The sequence below is a fragment of the Gigantopelta aegis genome, chromosome 10 (assembly GCF_016097555.1).
Source record: "Gigantopelta aegis isolate Gae_Host chromosome 10, Gae_host_genome, whole genome shotgun sequence".
NCBI lineage: Eukaryota > Metazoa > Mollusca > Gastropoda > Neomphalida > Peltospiridae > Gigantopelta > Gigantopelta aegis.
In genome coordinates this window covers 39,372,168-39,396,076 of record NC_054708.1, presented here as the reverse complement: position 1 = coordinate 39,396,076, position 23,909 = coordinate 39,372,168, and the positions used below count along the sequence as shown (strand labels likewise).

Genomic DNA, 23,909 nt, shown 5'->3' with positions numbered 1-23,909 from the left:
ACCTCCCTGGAGAGAGTACATTTCTCTAGCTAACAACTGGCGATCTCCGCCAGACCAAAACTGTAATAAAATGCCATTATATGTATTTACTTAAATACTGCACTAATACATATAACTAAAAGTAAACATTTTTATTTTATTTAAAAGTATTCATATATTTCTTTCCGGCAACCCGAAAAGAACAAAACCACTAGCGCGTTCAAAATCTAGTGAAGAACTCTCCGTTCAAATCTATGTTATTAGCTCATATCCGCAAAAACGTTAAGTAATGACGTCATGAAAAATGACGTCAGGGAAGTGACATCATTGTTATGACGCTGATTGGAATGCTGTTTTTGTAAACGTTGCATGGTTTTTAACCACGTGTTGCGAGTTTATTTACAAAGTAAATCTAATCAGATTATTGATAAAACACTAAAACAACGTGAACATGTATGCACAATTTATGCGGCCGTTACAATATCCATGAGACAAGTAGTGAGATGCCTGGAAGTGAGCCATTCCGTCATTTGCAAGAGCGTTTAGCTGCAAGAGCGTTTCCATACCACTGGCACAGCAAATGGGCTACCCCTATCATACGTAGTGTCCATGTGACCCGTAACTTGTGGAGACCGCGGGTTTCTTCTCTTTCTATTAAGCAAGTGTCGGATGTATTTTTGTATGGCCCACTTAACTAATTTAAATCGAAGCTGTTTTTTGTGTATTTGGTAATTGTAAATCAATGGGTTTCTTTTATCATTTTAAAAGTGGAATTGACAGTGGATACATTCAGTTGAATAAAAAGGGAACATTTTATTTAAAGTGTTGTTGTTCGTCCTAATGATTGTAGTAGCCCAAACATACAAACATACATATATACGTGCGTGCCCAGCTGCCCATGTCCCGCTTTCGAGTACAGCATAAACCTAGACAACTGATTTAGTCTTGAGAAACCCGACTGATCCACCAATGACAATTGATACTAGGATCCATACCACAACAGGTGAGAGCTTTTTCCCTGAACTACATCCGCCCCTGTCATCTTGCAGCATCCACTGAAACCGAATAAGGCCCAACAAGGCAACACTATTTACACCCTACCTTCCTACCACCAACAACCAACCTTCTCCATCTTAAATTTAAAATAAATCAATAATAATAATAAAATAAAAAATCGGCATTATCGAAATTCCAACGCTTTTGTAGACGTTAGGATAACGAAGTGTAGGCCTACATAAGTGGATGCTAGTATTCTAAGCAAGAAGTTAATGCTAGTATCCTAAGCAAGAAGTTAAATATAGTATTCTAAGCAAGACGTTGATGCCAGTATTTGACGCCATATAACCGTAAATAAAAAATGTGTTGAGTGCGTCGTTAAATGAAACATTTCCTTCGCAAGACATTAATACTAGTGTTTTAAGCAAGAAGTTAATACTAGTGCTCTAAGTCAGAAGTTAATAATAGTATTCTAAGCAAGAGGTTGATGCTAGTACATGTATTCTAAGCAAGAAGTTAATACTAGTATTCTAAGTAAGAAGTTAATACTAGTGCTCTAAGTCAGAAGTTAATGCTAGTATTCTAAGCAAGAGCGTAATGCTGGTATTCTAAGTAATAAGTTAATGCTAGTGTTCTAAATATTAAGTTAATACTAGTATTCTAAGTAAGAAGTTAATGCTAGTATAATAAGCAAGAATTTAATGTATGTTAGTATTCTAAACAAGACGTTAATACTAGTATTATAAGTACGAAATTAATGCTAGTATTCCGAACGAGACGTTAATAGAAGTTAATGGTTAGTATTCTAAGCAATAAGTTAATGCTAGTATTCTTAACAAGAAGTTAATACTAATACTCTAAGTAAGAAGTTAAAATGCTAGTAGTCTAAATAAGAAGTTAAAACTAACTTTCAACCTGTGCCATATTGTAGTTTGTCTTATCTGACAGATGACCCCAAAGCGCAATAATGAATGTCGCAAACCTGGCAATTTTGAAAGGCCTGCTTATCTATGTAAGTTCATGAACCGTTTGATCGTTACAAACACTATTTCGTTTCTAGCCAAACTCTAACGACTATTCAGCCAACTCGGTCTTAAATAGAATAAAATATGCAAGTTACAAGCTTGTTTAAAGGATAAAAAGTGTTTAGATTTTAGGAATATTTGATCATTATGCATATGTATGCCTACAACGCTATTACAGACACCACATGACTATCCTACTACTTCAGGCAAGACAGTCTACAAAATTAATTTTAATGTTGAAAGAATTTATTTACACAATTGTTCTACGTATGCACTTTAATAATACTATTGCGGTTGTACTTTACCAAATAAAATCCCATAGGCGACCATGTTAAAGTTTGTATTTAAAAACACTATATTATGCAATATATCAACCAAACTATGACCCATAAATATCAGTACTATAACCCCTACCTCAAGGTGTTAACTGGAGAAAATGGTATCTTTCGGTATAACCAGATGTTTTTACAACACCCCTAGTTTCGCACAAATGTTGAATTATTTGTGTTCACAGGTACCCCATACACGTTTCAAGCACAAGGCTACTTGACACAGTGGTACGAGATTTTTGCACAGATAAAAAAAATTTTTTTTTACAACCAACACACTCACATTTATCACCAATCACAGGACTTGTGGTGTTAACTTCTCTATAAAAAGTTCGGTGCACCTCGAACTTTGACCCAGCCGGAAGTTATTTCGTTTAGTACTACCTGTGAAACAGTGAAGTTTTCAGTGATAGGTTATCCTTCCAGCGTCGAACCGATCTGTATCATTTCAGTATGGGAGTTTAATTACAACGCAGCTACACATAATTCAATGAATTTATTCCACAAATTGAACAACAAATTATGCACAATGTTGTCGAGATCACAGTGTTTTGAAAGACTCAAAAAGCAAAACCTAGTACATAAGTTTAGTATATAAGATGTTTTAGTGTGAGGATTCCAGTTGCACAGAACGTGTATCAACATGTTATAACGAAAGGACTGCCACCAAACAAAGGAATGTCTGTTCAATGAACCGAGCACATTTTAAACTGTGGCTGGTAGGTGTTTAACATAATGTATGGTTCGACGGAGTATTATAGAGTTTTATATTATATACATTCGTGCTTGCTTTTACCGATTTAGAGCAAATATAATATATATATATATATATATATATATATATATATATATATATATATATAATGGACGTTAAAGGAATCTACACACTTCTTAAAATGTCATATGTTCTCAACTATGTTAACACATGTTAACGTTCGTACATTAGACTGTGTCCACTGACCCCTAATCAGCGTGCATACAGACAACAGTGCCCACTGGGCCATATTCAGCGTGCGTACAGACAACAGTGTTAACTGGGTCCTACTCAGCGTGCGTACAGACATCAGTGTCCACTGGGTCCTACTCAACGTGCGTACAGACAACAGTGTCCACTGGGTCCTACTCAACGTGCGTACAGACATCAGTGTCCACTGGGTCCTACTCAGCGTGCGTACAGACAGCAGTGTCCACTGGGTCCTACTCAGCGTGCGTACAGACATCAGTGTCCACTGGGTCCTACTCAACGTACGTACAGACATCAGTATCCACTGAGCCGTACTCAGCGTGCGTACAGACAACAATGTCCACTGGACTCTACTCAGCGTGCGTACAGACAACAGTGTCCACTGGGTCCTACTCAACGTGCGTACAGACATCAGTGTCCACTGGGTCCTACTCAGCGTGCATACAGACATCAGTGTCCACTGGGTCCTATTCAACGTGCGTACAGACAATGGTGTCCACTGGGTCCTACTCAACCAGCGTACAGACAACAGTGTCCACTGGGCCCTACTCAACGTGCGTACAGACAAGTGTCCACTGGGTCCTACTCGGCGTGCGTACAGACAACAGTGTCCACTGGGCCCTAGTAGTAGACATGGCACTTGAGACTCATGTGTACTCGTTGACCTCTGAGGTCACGTGACCTGGGCGTGGCCTCTTCTGATTGGCTGACCTCTAAGCGTGGGTGTGACGTCACGGGGACGCTAACCTTGACCTACTTCGAGTACATAGACCTAACTAGGTTAATAATTTGGACAGCTGTGGGCTGGGCGTGGGAACCTGACCTCTGTGTCAGGAAACACCGGATGTCGACCAGATTGATGGGTGTGTTAACCGTCGGGGGTCCTTTGATGTACAGGAAACAGATGGCGCGGAAGTCGTTAATGACCCATAGAATGGTTTCGAATGACCGGCGGTTTATCTGACTGTGACAGCTGTTTCTTCGATGTACAGGAAACAGATGGCAAGATAGCGTGGGTGTAATGGGTTTGGTAGCTGTCTGGGGTCTAAACAGATGGGGCGGAAGTCGTTAATCAGATGGCAAGATGGGTTTAATCGTTTTGACGTGTGTGTCAACCAGATGTGAGGCAACGGGGAGTGGAAAATTCCAAGGCGTTTGAAACGTGCCCATATATGGTCATGGCGTGGGAACACCATGAGTCATCCCAGAACGTGTTTAGAGACGACTTGACCTCGATATAGCGTGGGGACGCTACCGTGGAGCCTATTAAAAAAACCCAGATTCAGGACGCTTGCCATTCTCTCAGCGACACTGCTAGAGAGAAGTCGTATACCATTGATGAATGATACTTACGTTCCTGTGTCTGATTGCGCTGTACTTGGAAAGAAGGAAATGGCATAAAAAAAACACTACAGAGGACCTTGTGAAAAACGAAGAAAACGAAACGAGATGTAAACTAGACCTCGGCGGTAACGTCTACGTCGTGGCTAAACTGTGGAAGGGGGACATTGCCATTCACGTTCGTCAGTTTGACGAAGACCATGGAAAACATTTTCCCACCAAGAAAGACGTTTCTCTGACGATGAAACAGCGGCTGGAACTGGCCACCTTCAAACTAGAATCGAGTGTACGGCAACATCTCGGTGGGAACGTCTACGTCGAGACCATTTACAAAGGTGTGGATATTCGTCAGTGGTGGTATTGTGATCAAGAACTGAAACCTTCACGTTGCGGCGTTCGACTGACTGCCGAACAGTGGAAAGAGTTCCAGAAATGTTTTGACACCATCTACGACTCTGTGCATGAACTGAGAGACGTTATACCGTGCCACTTGATGATCAAAATCTGACAGGTGCCATAGAGTGTTCGGAATGCAATCCGAGATATTAGACGTGTCCAGACGTCACGGGAAAAAAACCCAGGACGTGTTTGGACATGCTCAGACATTGTGCATATAAACCTTAGATTTAGAACTGTTCGTCATTCGTCAGTCGACCGTTGTAGAGTGAAGACGTGCGCTCCAGAGATGGCATCGGGATATTCGAGAATGGACAGCAGTAGTAACAGCAGTTGTAGCAGCAGCGGTGACGATGTCTTGGTATGCAAATGACGAATGGGATGGCCTTTCGAGACAGTACTTGTTCTGTCATCGACCTGAAATGAAAGGATTCTACACACGACTCTGCACATTTGGGTGGTGGCCCATACAGTTACGCCAGAAATCGAGGGAGCTCGCCAAGGCCGGTTTCTTCTACATGGGAGACCACGATGCCGTCGTCTGTTACTGTTGTGGACTACGTACTTACAAATGGCAGAAGATGGACAATCCAGTGATGGAACATTACAGACTGTCCCCGAGATGTCCCTACATTAACGATGTGTTCAGACATTGAACACGTATTTCATGGGTGTGCTACTTTTCGTATAACATGTTTTGTTTTTTGTGTGTGGCTCTGAGTGTGGCCCTGTGTCTGGCCCTGAGTGTGGTCCTGTGGCCTTGCGTGTGGCTCTGAGTATGACCCTGTATGTGGCTCTGAGTGTAGGCCTGTGGCCCTAAGTGTGGCCCTAAGTGTAGCCCTGTGGCCCTGAGTGTGGCCCTGTGACCCTGAGAGTGACCCCGAGAGTGGCCCTGAGCCGTGCACGAGCTATGCTTTGGGATGGGGGACACGGGTCATACGTATCACACAAAATTTAATCTTTGTGCGCATGCGCGAAATTGTAGAGAATATAAATAAAAGGGTAATGGGTAACATCGTCATTTGAGGTAGAACCTTCAGAGAAGTAACATGTCAGACCAGTACAAGTTGTACGTTCCCGACGCGGACAAGTGGACCTGCTTTTACAAGTTGCAAGCTCAAGGCAAACTTCAGCCACATTTTCCAGTGCAACGTAGTGGGAAAAGTCAAATGATGTACAGCGTGGATCGATGTCTAGAACTCTACGATCTCAAGTGGAAAAAAGAAAAAGAGGAACAGAACAAGTCCCCGACACCTAAAGTCGTCATGGTTTCCCCAATGCAACAGGTGGTAGAACAAGCCAAGGCCGAGCAGAAACGGCAACAAGAACAGAGTGGCGTGAAACAGAAACGACGAGAGCAGACTGGGCAAAATCGGCACAAGCATTTCTGAGAAGACTATAAAAGGGGGCATAGCAGTTTCAGCATCGCCAGTTCACGTCGAACACTTCAACAGTCAACATCATGAATCAGTGTCACATTTGCGAAAAAAATATGTTTGGACCTAACTCGGCACGTACGAAATAAACATGGACTCTTGGAATCTGAAAATAAGCCTTTCCAGCAACAGCAGCAACAGCAGCAGCAACAGCAGCAGCAACAGCAGCAACAGCAGCAACAGCAACAACAACAACAGCAGCAGCAGCAGCAGCAGCAGTAGCAGCAGCAACAGCAGCAGCAACAGCAACAACAGCAGTAGCAGCAGCAGCCCCTAAGATTGTTACATCAGTTCACCATGATCGTATCGGGACCCACGTCGTGTGGAAAAAGAATTTGTTTACAAACTGCTAATGGATGGTAAAATCCACCCGCCTCCTCAACGCATCACCTGGCTCTGCAAACGATGGCAACCCCTCTATGATACGATCAAAATGGTTGCTCGAGTGAAATTTGTTCAAGACATACCCGAGAATTTGGAAAAGGATCGTTATTTGGATCCCAGAAATCTCACCGTGTTGGACGATCTGATGTCTACAGCTGGAAAAGACCCTCGCATCACCGACCTGTTCATGGAAGGAAGTCACCACAGAAACCTCTCGGTGATTGCCATCAACCAGAACCTCTATAACAGCAAGGACCCGACGCAGAGAAGAAACTGTCATTACCTGGCACTGTTCAACAACCCCATCGACAAGCAGCAAGTCCTAACCTTGGCACAGCAGATGTATCCTGGAAATACTCGTCATTTCATGCAACGGTTTGAGGAAGCTACCCACAGGCCCTACGGATATCTCTTGGTGGACTTAAAACCGACTACGCCCGAACATTGGCGCCTTCGACCTAATGGTTTAGAGACGGGGCCGTCCGAACCGTATAAAAGCATGAACGTCACGGCGAATGTCTCAGAAGAGTTGCAACCACCATCGAAGAAAGAGCTCTACGTGCAAATCATGCAAAGGAACGCATTCAAGAGAAAACTACCAGGCATACCCGCCTACGAAAGTGACGACGAAGAAGAAGAAGATGAGGTAGAGCCCTATCTGAAAAAAGTCAAGAGGATGCAGTCTTGCGATACGTGTGGTTTGGTCTTTAAAGATGGGAGTGACTTGCAGCGACACGTGAAAACGTGCGAGGAGGGAAATGAAGAGCCGTCGTCCGATCTGGAAAACGAAGGCGTACGTCTGATGATCGAGCGCGAATTCGACATCAATCGTGACTATCTCGAAAGCAAGAGGAAACGCTACGAAAAAAAAAACATGTCCCAAGATGCCATCGAAAGAAACATGAAGACTTTACAATGGAAGTTATTTAAAGACACGTACTCTCACTTCCTGACGTATATGCATTACTTTGACAAAGGTCCCAACACGAGAAAAATTCTAAAGTCTTTTAATCACGACAGAGATCTGAGACCTCAGATTCGTTCTAAATTAAATCAGTATCGTTCGTGGATCGGCGAATATTTGGACGAACTAGACGATGACGATACTGATGGTGATGATACTGATGATGAGGACGAAGATGAAGAGAAATGAACACTCATATTATTCACATGTCGCCCCTTAGGGCCTCTCGATGTAACCCAATGTGTGTCCATTTTATGTGTAGTTGTCGCCCATAAGGCCTCTCGATGTAACCCAATGTGTGTCCATTTTTTATATACGTGTAGTTTGTGATTTGTCATTAAGAAATAAAATGAAAAAAACAGACCATTGCGTTTGTTTTTTGTGTGTTTTACTTCATGACTAGATTTGTGATTGAATGTCTGTCTCCACCGCTACTTTATAGTAGCAAGGGATGTGTGCACAGGACAGCACATACCACGGCCCTTGACATAATGCACTGGTTGGCTATAGCCTATTAGATCACCGACGGGGATCGATCCTATATTGACCACTGTATTTACCCATTTGGTAAAAATATAGTCTCTCTCTCTCTCTCTCTCTCTCTCTCTCTCTCTCTCTCTCTCTCTCTCTCTCTCTCTCTCTCTCTCTCTCTCTCTAAACCATTGCGGGTTTTTTTTGTTTTCTACTCTGTGACTAGATTTGTGATTGGATATTTCTACCGCTACTTTATAGTAGCAAGAGCTGTGTGCACAGGACAGCACATACCACGGCCTTTGACATACCAGACATAATACACTGGTTGTTTATAAAGGCTTGTACTCTAGGGAAATGCTCGTGTTTCAAATGTAGTTAAAAGATCATAGGTTAGGTTGGAGCGTTGAGTTGCAGTCACACGTTCTTTCTTCAAAGCAATGGGCTGGGGTGTTTCACACACACACACACACACACGCCGCACGCACATACATTCCTTTCTTTCCGTAACAATTAAGCCGTCTATACATTCCTTTATTAATGTTTGTAATGGGCTGGGTTATTACGCACATTCCTTTCTTCCCCCTACTGGCCGCTGAATAAGTGTATCTGCTTTTTCCACTGTATTTCTTTTTGTCTTTGAAAAATATCGGCTGCTTCGCTAAAACGAACCCAAGGAATTAAACTCGACTTTGTAAGCTTCGGTGCGTCATTAAATAAAACATTTTCTTGTAGCTTCAGGGATATCATATTTCCCACCAGTCAGCCACAGCGTAGTAAGAAAGTAATACTTGGAAGCGACCCGCGTGTGTTTCTCATTACGTATCTATAGCAGACGATATATTTCTGTATTTTAAGTGATACATCTGTGGGAAGTGATTAATGTTGAAATAAAGTTTCAAACTGTGCTTATATTTATTTTTCCGTACCTCTATCCCACACACACACACACACACGCACACACGGATACGAACCCCGGTATCTACCCCGGTCTTAACCACCGACTACAGCAATGATTCGGTCATTTCTTGTGACGTCAGACCACCCCCCCCCCCCCCCCCCCCCCCCCCACGCCACGGTAGCGTCCCCACGCTATCTCGAGGTCAAGACGTGTCTGAACACGTTCTGGGATGACTCATGGTGTTCCCACGCCATGACCATATATGGGCACGTTTCAAACGCCTTGGAATTTTCCACTCCCCGTTGACTCACATTTGGTTGACACATACACGTCAAAACGATTAAACCCATCTTGCCATTTGATTAACGACTTCCGCCCCATCTGTTTAGATCCCCGACGGTTAACACACTCATAAAACCCACGCTATCTTGCCATCTGATAGCCATTAACTACTTCCGCCCCATCTGTTTCCTGTACATCAAAGGAACAGCTGTCACAGTCAGATAAACTCTCCGTCATTCGACACCACTCTATGGATCATTAACGACTTCCTCACCATCTGTTTCCTGTACATCAAAGGGCCCACGACGGTTAACACACCCATCAATCTGGTCGACATCCGGTGTTTCCTGACACAGAGGTCAGGTTCCCACGCCCATCCCACAGCTGTCAGAACAGAACAGAACAGAACAGAACTTTATTTCACTCAGGCCGCTATTCAGCGGCATATGAGGTACATTAACAATAATTATATGACAGTGACAAGATGGGGTTTACAGAACATTTACATGTACAATATCAAAACAAAAAATTTCTAATAATAATAATAATACAAAATGAAATATATTTCTAATAGTAATAATCTATATATATATATATATATATATATATATATATATATATATATATATATATATATATATATATATGTGTATATATGTGTGTGTGTATGTGTGTGTGTGTGTGTGTGTGTGTGTGTGTGTGTGTGTGTGTGTGTGTGTATACAAACATGGATAGTAGTAGTCGGAATAAGACAGCATAAGCTTGGGAGACAATTCTTTTTAAGGTTTACCGAATTTATCCGTAATTTCTTTTATTAATTTGCACAACTTTTTTAGAAGACTTATTTTGTCATTTGTCATTAGTTGTTTAAATTTCAGGATACTGGGTTTATTATAATAATATGGCTTTAACAAATTTTTTCGGGAGTTATTAAAGAAAGAGCATGTAAGTAGATAGTGAAATTCGTCTCCGATGTCATTTTTGTTACATAGTGTACATAGTCTGCTTTCTACTGGGGTGTTGTTCCATCGTCCTGTTTCGATTGGTAAGTAATGGTTTGATGTTCTAAATTTTAGTAACGTAGTCCAGGATATTTGTGGTAATTTTATAATATATTTTTCTAATGTTAGATGTTCTTTAAATGTGGTGTACATTTCACCCCTTGATTATGAAGCTATGTCGCTATTCCATTGTTGTAGGTACTGATCGTTTTGTCTTAATTTAACGTGATGAATAAGTAGTGGTATAGATGAACAGTTTTGTGACATCCAAATACTGGTCATACCTAGTTGGTTAAATATATTTTCCACGTGTTTTATCCACTTATAATTATATCCAGATATGTTAGAGTCGTGTAACATTAGTTTATACAATAAGAAAGATGTTTTTGTTTGTTTTCCAGAAACAATTCAGGCCCAGATACTTATCATCCTTTGTTGGATAATTAATTTAAGGGGTTTTCTTCCAAGTTCACCGTATATCATGAATAGTGGGGTTCCTTTCCTTACTGGTAGGATGTGTTTTAAAAATTTAATATGAATAGCTTCAATAATATCAATATTTTCATGGCCCCATATTTCACATCCATATAAAAGAATCGAGATAACCATGGAATCAAATAATTTTAATTTACATTCAACTGAAAAGTTATTGTCTTTAGATTTTGATAGGATAAAGTACATTGCTTTTGTCGCCTTTTGTGTTAGCAGTTTTTTGCTGATTTTAAACCTATTTAATTTGGTAAAAGTTAACCCTAAATATTTGTACTCTTTTACGTTTTCGAGTGTTTGGTTTCCTAATGTAAATACCTTCTTGTAGTCAGTAGCAGTACCATTAAAAATTATTATTTTAGTTTTGTTTACGTTAACTTTAAGTTTCCATTTATTGCAATATTGTGAAAAGGCATTAAGATTGTTGTAAATCGAAGGCGTTTGTTGCGAGAAACGCAGTATCGTCGGCATATAATAAGCATAGAAAATAAAGAATGGTTACCGAGATTGTTGCTATGTCATCTGTGGCTATAGATACCCCAGTACAATTGTGGCTTTTTAAGTAATTATCTAGATCATTTAAATAAATAAAAAACAAAACAGGTGACAAATTTTCTCCTTGACGGACACCGATATTGCAAGGGAATAGATCTGATGTTTCATTGTTTGTACAAATGCAAGATTTTATTCCTTGATACATTTGGTAGATAATTTTGAAGAATTTTCCATTTATGTTATTTTTAAGCAATTTTTGCCAAAGACATGTCCTAGAGATTAGATCAAATGCTTTTTGAAAATCTACGAAAGCGCAAAATAATTTCTTTTTTGTTTTCTTCAGAATTTCGATTAATGAATGTATATTAAATAGGTGATCAGTGGTAGAGTAACCTTTTCTGAAAGCTGTTTGAGCTTCGTTTAATATATTATTTCCTTCAATAAAGGTATTTAATAGGTTGTTTAAAATAGTCGTAAATAGTTTCGAGATGCAACAGAGCAGCGTTATCGGCCTATAGTTTTCAGGGAGTAAACGATTTCCTTTATTTTTAAAAATGGGTTTAATTACCCCCTGTCAACCACTCATTTGGAAAAACACTGTTATCGAGAATTATGTTAAATAACTTGGAATAAATTGGAAGCATCATGTCGGCAGTCACTTTAATGTATTCATTTATAATATTATCGAGTCCAGGTGCCTTGCCATTTTTCAGTTGTTTTATAGCATATAATATTTCACCTTCTTCTATCTTTCTGTTTAAAACATTTTCACTGTGTGTATCTATGTTATTCAGATTTATATTTATTTTGTCTTCGTCCGGTTCGCCTTCATTTAAAGTTTTGAAAAATTTATAAAAATCGTCAAGTGGGGGGAAGTTATTTTCTTCATTCTGTGGTTTTAGTCATTTGTAAAAAGCTTTGGGGTCATTTGTTCTTAAGTTACGCATTTTCTTTTCAATATTGAATTTATTTACCGAATGTTCCTTTATCAACGACTTTTTATACGATTTACTTGCATTAATAAGTCTTAGCTTATTTTCTAATGTGTTTTTTTAAAGTTGTAATTCTTTTTTAGCCTGATGATATTTTCCACGGAGTACTCGACAACCATGCGACTTTCCGTACAGTGACTGGTGACCTTTGGGTTTTACACGTCGGTTGATCGTGCGAGATCGTGCTTGACCTAGAGTTGATTCAGCCGCGTCTAAAAATAGGTTTTTCATTGTCTCTGTTGTATTATCGACACGTGTTTGGATGTCAATAGACGAGTTGTTTAGGGTTGTTAGTATGTTATCGAGTGAGTCTTTATTAATGCTATTTTTAAATTCAGTAGACGCTTCGGGTTTCCAATTATTAGGCTTGTTATTTGTTGAGTATATAATACAATTTGGAATATCGTTGTCACTACATGCAGCATTCTCGTTTACATTCAAGGTAAGTATTAGGCCGCAGTCTACATCTGAAAATACACTTGAAAATTATTAGCTATTTTAAATATATGATGGGTGTCAATGGCATAGTCAACCACACTGCTATCGTTACAAGTAACTTTTCCAATGTTTCTGTCATCTCCTATTCGACCATTTACCATATAAAGATTGTGTGATTTACATAGGTTCAGTAATTTAATACCATGCCCGTTGGATTTGCCCATATCTTGGCTTGTTCTTTCTATGGGTACATTATATGATTCTAATTTGAATATGTCATTAAAGAAATCTAACATATCATTATCTATGTCATAAAATATGTCTATGTCTGTGTCAATTATAGTGTAATCTGGAAAACATTTAGTTCTAGCATTAAAATCACCTAACAGTAAAAGTCGGCTGTGTTGTGCTGTATTTTTAGTAATTTCATTATCAATTTGGTCAAATGTATCTTCTTTATAATATGGGGATCCAATAGGGTGAATGTATACAACACCAATAGTAAGTTTTTCACAAAGGCCTGTCATTTCTGGAGGAATGCTAAACCAAGACACATATTCAGAATTACTTGTAACATTAAAATCTATAGTAGATGACAGTTCATTTTTTATACCAATGGCTATTCCACCAGATGGACATAATCTTTTTCTGCGGTTATTCAAAAAGAATGTGTAGCCTGGTAGTAATGTTGACATGCAGTCGGTTTGATCTGTTTTTGTTTCAGTAAGACAAAGAATGTCATACTTGGATACAAATTCTACAAACTCAGGAATTTTAAGTTTACTTCTGAGTCCACACACATTAATACTGAGAAAGGTTAATTTGGTATTTTTAGAACTGTCACAAGAGGCCAGTGGTTTGGGGATGTTGTGGTCTTTTTTCTTAGCTACACAAGGCTGATCAATTGTGACAGTGCTAATAGGAGGGGAGTCAATAGTTGTATAGGAGATAGGAGCTGTATGTACATTTGAGGTATATAAATATGGTGGATATACATATGGAGGTAAAAATACATTTGTACTACTACAACATGGTGGGTCAATATATGCCGGTAAATTATTACCGGTTTGTGGATATACATTTCGAGGTAAAAATACATTTGTGCTACAATAACATGGTGGGTCAATATATGCGGATAAATTATTATCTGTTACTGAGTACACATTTGGAATATTATCACAGGGTGGGAGAACATTTATACATGAAGTATTGATAGGGGGTAAATATAGGCTTGTAATATCAGTACTATATCCAGGGGAGTTGATATTTGTAGTGTTTACTGACGGGATACAACCAGTTGTGTTACTACTATAAGTTGATTCAACATATGCATTGTTAACAAATGGTATATGGAGATATGTGGGACTCCCAGGTAAGACAACATTTGCACTATTAACACAATCTAAGTTAACAATTTCACTATTTTCATATGGTAAGTCAACATATGCACTATTAACACAATCTAAGTCAACATTTTCACTATTTATACATGGCAAGTCAACATGTGCACTATTAACACAATCTAAGTCAACATATTCACTATTTACACGTGGTAGGTCAACATTTGTACTATATACACAGTCTAAGTCAACATATTCACTATTTACAAATGATAAGTCAACATTTGCACTATTAACACAATCAAAGTCAGCATATGCTCTGTTAACATCTGTAGTATTATTAGTAATAGTATTAGAAGTATAGTTTATATTTGTCCTGCTTACACTAGGTAAGTCAACATTTGTGGTAGTACATGTATATGTTGGTGGGATTACATAGACTTTACCTTCACACAGTAAATCAGCAGGTTTGGTACTGACATTTGTAGCAGCATAACAAGGAAATTCAGCGCATGTAGTTTGTACAGAGGATAAACTGACATTTGTAGTACAGCTAGGCGGTAAGTCAGATATAGGGGGATTGGCACAGATTGAGTCTGGAATCACAGATTTTCCACAAAGATGATCAACATTTAGAGTATGTGCATGTGGTGATCTGAGTTCAAATATTGTTTCTGTGCTGTAAATACTTGATGTTCTTAAAGGTTCAATGTTTGTGACACTGATAATGTTAGGTGTAACATCAACACATGGCATACTGTTAAATATACTTTGATCATGTGGGATACTGAAACTACCAGGTAGGCTACTAGTATTTTTGTTCACATTAATTGATACTGTCAGACATTTACTAGACACATTGGGAACAAGGTATTTTCTAGGTAAATATCTATCTGTTCTAGCTGTCACATACATAGGACTCTTAGTATTATTAGTATTTACAGTGGGTAACCAATGGGTGGTGTTAGTACTAGAAATGTTGTTACATGATTTAGTGGGGACACCAATACTACTTTGTGTATACATATTGACTTCTTGGTTTGTTTTTGTATTAGTGTAGTTATGATTAGAAGGTATTGGTTTATGACTAGTGTTTTTTCCTGTGTGCCACTGTGCTGAGTAAGGGATTTTGGTCTTGTATACTCTGTTATCCACAGGATATGCACTTTTATTTTCAATATAATGGGTATTCACATTTTGTGAGTTGTTTGGCATAATGTTATTACAGTGTAGGGATGGATTTGTGGATGATAAGTCATAGGTATTAATCTGGGAGGTTTCAGACTTTGGAACTCCATGACACCCCTAGGTGGCAGGGAGGCTGGCTAAGATGTCAAACTGGTTTCTGTCCTCAAAGACTGGGTTTGGGTTGGGTGTTACCACTCTGTGTCTTTTCCTGGATGGAGCTCTGCTGCTATGTTCTGTGTCAGGTTCCTGGTATCTTGTTGGGGTCTGGTACTGGTGCAGTTTGGTGGAACAACTCTCAGGTATGTATTCTCTACCGTCAATATAGAGTCTGTCCAGTTTGAGAAACGCTTTTTGGTTTCTTCTCCTAGCTTCCCTGAAGGCTGGATAGAGTTCCTTCCTCCTTTCTGCAAGTTCTCTTGAATATTGATCGTTTATACCGTATGGTTTACCTGCCAGGTTTTTTTTTGCAGCATTTTTAATTTTATCTTTGTCCCTCAATTTTCAAAATGTGCCACAATTGTCAGTGTTCTGCGTTGTGTTTCTTTGAACGGACCAAGCCTGTGGGTTACCTGAATAGGGATGTCTTCCTGAATTTCCAACTCTGTTTTGATGAATGATTTTAAAACGTCTTCGGTGTCTTCAGTTTGGCCTTTGTCGGGGATGCCAGAGAACAATAAATTAAAACGCATGGATCTTGTTTGAAGGTAAAGTATTTCGTCGTAAAGACGGTCGTTTTGCTCTTGAGTTTCATACAAACTCTTTGACAAGTGGAAAAGATCTTCGTTTGCAGTTTTCAGCGCCGTTTTCATGCCGTTAATGGTTTGGTTTAGTTGGGTAGATTCGGTATTCATTTTATCAAACGTGTTCCAAGTCATTAACCCAGTATGTACTCGAAGTAGGTCAAGGTTAGCGTCCCCCGTGACGTCACACCCCACGCTTAGAGGTCAGCCAACCACGCCCAGATCACGTGACCTCAGGGGTCAACGAGTACACATGGGGCTCAAGTACCGGGTCTACTACTGGCCCTACTCGGCGTGCGTACAGACAACAGTGTCCACTGGGTCCTACTCAACGTGCGTACAGTAAACAGTCTCCACTGTGCCCTACTGAACGTGCGTACAGACAACAGTTTCCACTGGGTCTATTCAGCGTGCGTACAGACAACAGTGTCCATTGGGCCCTACTGAACGTGCGTACAGACAACAGTGTCCACTGGGTCCTACTCAACGTGCGTACAGACAACGGTGTCCACTGGGCCCTACTCAGCGTGCGTACAGACAACAGTGTCCACTGTGCCCTACTGAACGTGCGTACAGACAACTGTCCACTGGGTCTACTCAACGTGCGTACAGTAAACAGTGTCCACTGTGCCCTACTGAACGTGCGTACAGACAACTGTCCACTGGGTCCACTCAGCGTGCGTACAGACAACAGTGTCCACTGGGCCCTACTCAGCTTGCGTACAGACAACAGTGTCCACTGAGCCGTACTCAGCGTGCGTACAGACAATAGTGTCCACTGGGCCCTACTCAGCGTGCGTACAGACAACAGTGTCCACTGGGTCCTACTCAACGTGCGTACAGTAAACAGTGTCCACTGTGCCCTACTGCACGTGCATACAGACAACAGTGTCCACTGGGTGTACTCAGCGTGCGTACAGACAACAGTGTCCACTGGGCCCTACTCAGCGTGCGTACAGACAACAGTGTCCACTGGGTCCTACTCAGCGTGGCCAACAAATTTTACAGCAGTGTTGTGAGTAGTAAAGTATTAGGGATCGCCATGCTGGGATTTAAGTGTTTGTTCAATTAGACCTAGGTTTAGGCTTATTGTTGGAATAAACATTTTGGAGAACTTTATACAGACGACTGTACAGGATATAATGCTTGGGTGTTGCAGACTGACGACCGAATTTCCTAGAGAGATTAGAGTCATGCCCATATATATAAATTCTCTGTGAGCAGTTTTTGTTATATTCTTGAATATTGCGTGTGGCAGAACGTATTTTTAGACAGGCTCGATACATGTACACAGTGTTGTGTACATGAACAAATCCAGGTTGCGGTAGAACTCTGAAGTCGATGTTTTTCTCTAATGCTGGAATGCTGGAAGTCAACTTTCTATATTACACAAAATGACTATATTAGACAAAATGACTATATTAGACCAAAAAAATAGGCATGAAAACAGATTGTTTTTAGATGTGCATGTATTGTTTTTTTTAAATGAGTACCAACAACGTCAAAGAAAACGGAATTTAATACGATAAATAACAGTATAAAACACCACTGTACACATATATTCATATATAATAATGAATGATCAAGATCAAACAAAAAATATAGCGAACAAAATAAATGAATTACGTAACCACACTACAACAAAATCTGATACATATCTTCAATGGCAGGTGTGGCGGTATTTCGTATGTCATTAGAACGTTAGGTGCACTTATTTGATGTACCAGTCGAGGGGCGCTGGTACACCCAGGGATAAAGGTTAGTGGGTTAGCATCAGAGGGGAACTGGGTTGAGGAACACGGATAAAGTTTAGTGTGTTAGCATGAGAGAGGAACTGGGTTCTGGAACACGGATATAGGTTAGTGGGTGAGTATGAGAGAGGAACTGGGTTTTGAACACGGATACAGGTTAGTTAGCATGAGAGAGGAACTGGGTTGTGGAACTCGGATAAAGGTTAGTGGGTTAGCATGAGAGAGGAACTGGGTTTTGAACACGGATAAAGGTTAGTTAGGATGAGAGAGGAACTGGGTTGTGGAACTCGGATAAAGGTTAGTGGGTTAGCATGAGAGAGGAACTGGGTTTTGAACACGGATAAAGGTTAGTGGGTTAGCATGAGAGAGGAACTGGGTTGTGGAACACGGATAAAGGTTAGTGGGTTAGCATGAGAGAGGAACTGGGTTTTGAACACGGATAAAGGTTAGTGGGTTAGCATGAGAAAGGAACTGGGTTGTGGAACACTGGTAAAGGTTAGTGGGTTAGCATGAGACGGGAACTGGGTTGTGGAACACGGATAAAGGTTAGTGGGTTAGCATGAGACGGGAACTGGGTTGTGGAACACTGGTAAAGGTTAGTGGGTTAGCATGAGACGGGAACTGGGTTGTGGAACACGGATAAAGGTTAGTGGGTTAGCATGAGAGAGGAACTGGGTTGTGGAACACGGATAAAGGTTAGTGGGTTAGCATGAGACGGGAACTGGGTTGTGGAACACTGGTAAAGGTTAGTGGGTTAGCATGAGACGGGAACTGGGTTGTGGAACACGGATAAAGGTGTGTTAGCTTGAGAGAGGAACTGGGTTTTGAACACGGATAAAGGTTAGTGAGTTAGCATGAGAGAGGAACTGGGTTTTGAACACGGATAAAGGTTAGTTAGCATGAGAGAGGAACTGGGTTGTGGAATACGGATAAAGGTTAGTGGGTTAGTATGAGAGAGGAACTGGGTTTTGAAAACGGATAAAGGTTAGTTAGCATGAGAGAGGAACTGGGTTGTGGAACACGGATAAAAGTTAGTGGGTTAGCATGAGAGAGGAACCGGGTTGTGGAAAACGGATAAAGATTAGTGGGTTAGCATGAGAGAGGAACTGGGTTTTGAACACGGATAAAGGTTAGTGGGTTAGCATGAGAGAGGAACTGGGTTGTGGAACACGGATAAAGGTTAGTGGGTTAGCATGAGAGAGGAACTGGGTTTTGAACACGGATAAAGGTCAGTGGGTTAGCATGAGAAAGGAACTGGGTTGTGGAACACTGGTAAAGGTTAGTGGGTTAGCATGAGACGGGAACTGGGTTGTGGAACACGGATAAAGGTTAGTGGGTTAGCATGAGACGGGAACTGGGTTGTGGAACACTGGTAAAGGTTAGTGGGTTAGCATGAGACGGGAACTGGGTTGTGGAACACGGATAAAGGTTAGTGGGTTAGCATGAGAGAGGAACTGGGTTGTGGAACACGGATAAAGGTTAGTGGGTTAGCATGAGACGGGAACTGGGTTGTGGAACACTGGTAAAGGTTAGTGGGTTAGCATGAGACGGGAACTGGGTTGTGGAACACGGATAAAGGTGTGTTAGCTTGAGAGAGGAACTGGGTTTTGAACACGGATAAAGGTTAGTGAGTTAGCATGAGAGAGGAACTGGGTTTTGAACACGGATAAAGGTTAGTTAGCATGAGAGAGGAACTGGGTTGTGGAATACGGATAAAGGTTAGTGGGTTAGTATGAGAGAGGAACTGGGTTTTGAAAACGGATAAAGGTTAGTTAGCATGAGAGAGGAACTGGGTTGTGGAACACGGATAAAAGTTAGTGGGTTAGCATGAGAGAGGAACCGGGTTGTGGAAAACGGATAAAGATTAGTGGGTTAGCATGAGAGAGGAACTGGGTTGTGAACACGGATATAGGTTGGTGGGTTAGCATGAGAGAGGAACTGGGTTGTGGAACACGGATAAAGGTTAGTGGGTTAGCATGAGAGAGGAACTGGGTTGTGGAACACTGGTAAAGGTTAATGGGTTAGTATGAGAGTGGAACTGGGTTGTGGAAAACGGATAAAGGTTAGTGGGTTAGTATGAGAGAGGAACTGGGTTTTGAACACGGATAAAGGTTAGTGGGTTAGCATGAGAGGGGAACTGGGTTGTGGAACACGGATAAAGGTTAGTGGGTTAGTATGAGAGAGGAACAGTTGTAGCAGACCCGTGCTTATAAAAGGGTAACGAGAAAACATTTTGTTAAATTTTCAGACCTGTAGGCCTATCTCGCCATTTTGCCCCATTATTAAGATGAGGCAAACACGAAAGCATGTCATTATAAGACTGCAGTTTGTGATAGACGTTTAAAGAATTTGCGTTCATGACTCTGTTTTAAGTTTTAAATTTATAACAAAATGTCATTTTAATGCAATTCATTATGTATATTTTTAGCAGAATAAAGATAACTTTTGTTTTTGAAAATTATGTGAAAATATTCAGAACAATGTGCAATCTAATTAAAATTAGCTCCACTATTACATGTGGATCTAAAGACAGCCAGTTGGAGCTCATGTCCACCAATCAAAACCTTACTTGCAGAATCCTGCAAGTGATTTAAAAATAATTTGAAAACATTCCGAATTATCCTGAGGGTATACGACATGTTTCGTGTGAATTACGAATGCCTTAAAACATGTTTTATTTTATAAAATAAATAACTTGTAATGTAAAACTGAAGACTGATTTAGTTTTTTTTAAATTTTATAAATAAATAAATAATTTTTAATGTAAAATTGAAGACTGATAACCCACCCCGTACGTATTGGTATGGTTCGCTGTACTGCGGCCACTAAAATAGACTCGCCCGATATTTTTTAGAATTTGTATGCTCCCAAATAACGTTATAAAAGACGAAGTGTGATTGGTCAATATTTAAATTATTATTTACAGACGAAATGTTACCTGGACATTGGGGACTACGCAGTGTTGTTAGTTTTAAATCACTGGCAGGATTCTGCAAGTAAGGTTTTGATTGGTGGACATGAGCTCCAACTGGCTGTCTTTAGATCCACTTGTAATAGTGGAGCTAATTTTAATTAGATTGAACAATGTGTAAAGTGTTTTATATCGTTTCTATAGCTGGGGTAATAAATAGAATAATAGACGAGTTACCAGTTATTATCAAATTTATGTCCCTCGCTAAAGTTCATGACAACTAAAAAAAAATTCACTCATGGATTTCTTTTTTAAATAACTGGTATCTTGTTTATTATCATCTATATATCTCAGGCGCTTTGTTATTCGTTCGCCACGAACATGGTGAATAATTGTTGTGTGAAGGGGTGGATCTAATTTTCTTACACAACCGTTGGTGAGAACATCATTCGTTATGTTTGATAACACATACTTGTTAACATGTACGTGGTTTAACAATTTCAAGACATATGACTGGCTGCTCCTAGGTGATGTCTAGGTCACCAATGCCATTCATCCTATGGAAAAACAGCACAGTCGAAATCGATTACACTGTGATGTATAGTTAACCCGACAATCATTTGTCTTCGACTCGTAACCTAGCTACAAGCGGAAGGGCTGTAAATAACTTTTAGTCGAAAAAGATGTTAAAATTTGCTTAAAACCAGATTTTTGAGGATATGTAAGAAATAAAATAATACATTCGTGTCCGTTAGATACCATTTATCTTACTTCCTGATTAAAAACATATCCAACTCGCTTTCGCTCGTTAGATACATTTTAAAACAACTTGTTGTAAGATAAATGGTATATAACGGCCAGTCGTGCTAAAAGAAAATTTAAAAAAAAAAAAAGGCATCTTGTCTAAAAGGGGGTGGGGTTCGAACCCCCTGATCCCCCACCCTTTATCTGCTACAGAAGTGGGTTAAAATGGTCTCTAAAAATACGTTCACATTTAATGGCTCTGCGATACTGATGTAAAACACAATTTTGCTGGCGAAACTATCTATGAAGAAAAGTTACTTGAGCAAAACCAGCGAAAAACCACCCCAAGGGCAGGTTTAAACAAGCAATACAATTGCAACCCAGTGTTACACCAGGGTTATTGAAAACCAGACATGTGAAATGCACAGTAAACATGACCCAGGGTTTAACTCAGGTTTAACCCATATGTTTCCAAAACCCACCGATAACCCAGACATATGTGTATGACAAATGAACTTGATTTTGTTCTTGTATCCATGATCCAAGTACACTGTCCTGGGCACACACCTCAGGTGTCTAATGTGTCTTTCCAGATCAGCCGATTAATGGTTAGTTGTTAAAATTAACTCTGGGTGAATCCGGTACCGGGGTGCGAATCCAGTACTTACATGTGGCTACCAGCCGTGAGACTGATGTCTTAACCAGTACACGAACTAGGCCATTTTTTCATATCTTAACTGATCGTAAGACAGTAAGACATTTTAGTTTTTTTCTTTAAAGTTTCACTATATGGCGAAGAATTCCACTTTTCCATTTTCGTATTTTGGTATCAACTCTATAGCTTCGTCTCTCGCTATCTGTTTACCGTTATGAGGTGCCGCACTCTCGTACTTGTACATCAACACATGCATGGGACTAAAGTCCTCTTTTTCTGGGGTGAGAATTGTCTCCCTTCTGAGACTGATCGTGCGACTCGAGCTGTGCGTGCTACTTCTCAGCCTGTGGCGTTTGATTGGATGCACGTCATCGGGAAGTCCCTCTGTGTCCGTCCGAGGGTGCACCTTTAACGTGTAGTGATAACACCAGCGAAACCTGGCCTTAACCTCCTCTCGGAACTGTTCGTTCAGCCAGCAATACACGAACGGGTTGTAGCACGTGCTGCTGATAGCGACCCAGTGGCAGATGAAGAATGTCGTGCTGTCGTAGTGAAACATGGCCGTGTTGGGGTGAAGGTCGGTCAGCAGGTGGTACAGGTTTAAAGGCAACCAACACAAGGCGAACACCACCACGACGGTGATGAGCAGTTTTATACTCCTCTTCTTCGCGTTATGCTGGGACAGCTGCTGGTGAGCCGTGACCGCACCCACGTGCGTCCGAGCCCACAGTCTGAGGACTATCCGTCCGTACGCTAGGGCGATCAGAGTGAGCGGCGTGCAGTATTGCATAATAATGGTTAACACCGTCAGGTACTGCTCGAACATATCGCTGGGCTCGGGGTATTCCGTCCGACACCGCCTCACCGTCGTGTAAATCAGGTTCACGTCCTTCACCTTCTGGTATATCCCATAAGGCAGTGCGAGAGAAATGGCGCCGATCCAGACGAAGCCTAGAATGCAGACCGCTCTGAGTTTGGACATGCGGAATGAGAGCGGCGTGAGGACGAGCCTGTGCCGGTCGATGGCGATCACTGTCAGGGTGTACGTGGAGACGTACACGGACACCATCAGCGAGAAGTTCACCAGGTTACACAAGAAGTCGCCCAGCAGCCAGTCGTCCATCATGTGACGGATGATGTTGAATGGGACGTTCAGGCACGTCACCAGCAGGTCCGATATGGCTAGATTGGCTATGAAGAAATTGGTGGCAGTGTGCAAACGTTTGTTTTTTAAAATCACATAACACACTAGAGAATTGCCAAAGAGAGATATGACACACAGTATGGAGTAGGCGATGATCAATATGCTGTTTTCTGCTACTTTGTCTTTTCGAAATATTGATGGGCTGCGAAAGGTACCGTTATACTGAGAATTGTTGAATAGCAGTCCGAGGAAACGTTCCGTTTTGTTTCTGTCGTTGTTCAGGAAATTATTCAGTTCGCTCCAGTCGTCAAAGGCCATCTTGTTTTTAGTTTTCACAATGATGAACTTGACACTGAAAATAAACCAAACATAATAATTAGATGAAGATGTTTAACACTCCACAATATTTGTTACAGTTATATACAGGGGTTCTAGAATATTTTTAAAATTCACTTGCCATAGGGCCAGTGGATTTGAAAATTCACTTGCCCAATTTTTACTGTTAATAAAACAAAAAAACAGTAAATTAAAATAATTAACTTTTTAAATGTCC

The 23,909-nt window shown here is 40.6% G+C and overlaps 1 protein-coding gene across 1 annotated transcript; it reads right to left on the bottom strand.

The window, feature by feature from the left end:
• Nucleotides 1–22,342: 22,342 nt before the first annotated feature.
• On the bottom strand, nt 22,343–23,674 carry LOC121383620 (probable G-protein coupled receptor 83). Its single transcript, XM_041513713.1, has one exon. The coding sequence runs from the start codon at nt 23,672–23,674 to the stop codon at nt 22,343–22,345; it is 1,332 nt and encodes a 443-aa protein (XP_041369647.1).
• Between the last annotated feature and the right edge of the window lie 235 nt (nt 23,675–23,909).

Excerpts from the sequence above, each read along its gene's own strand:
- LOC121383620 (XM_041513713.1), bottom strand. The coding sequence starts at position 23,674 with ATGGCCTTTGACGACTGGAGCGAACTGAATAATTTCCTGAACAACGAC.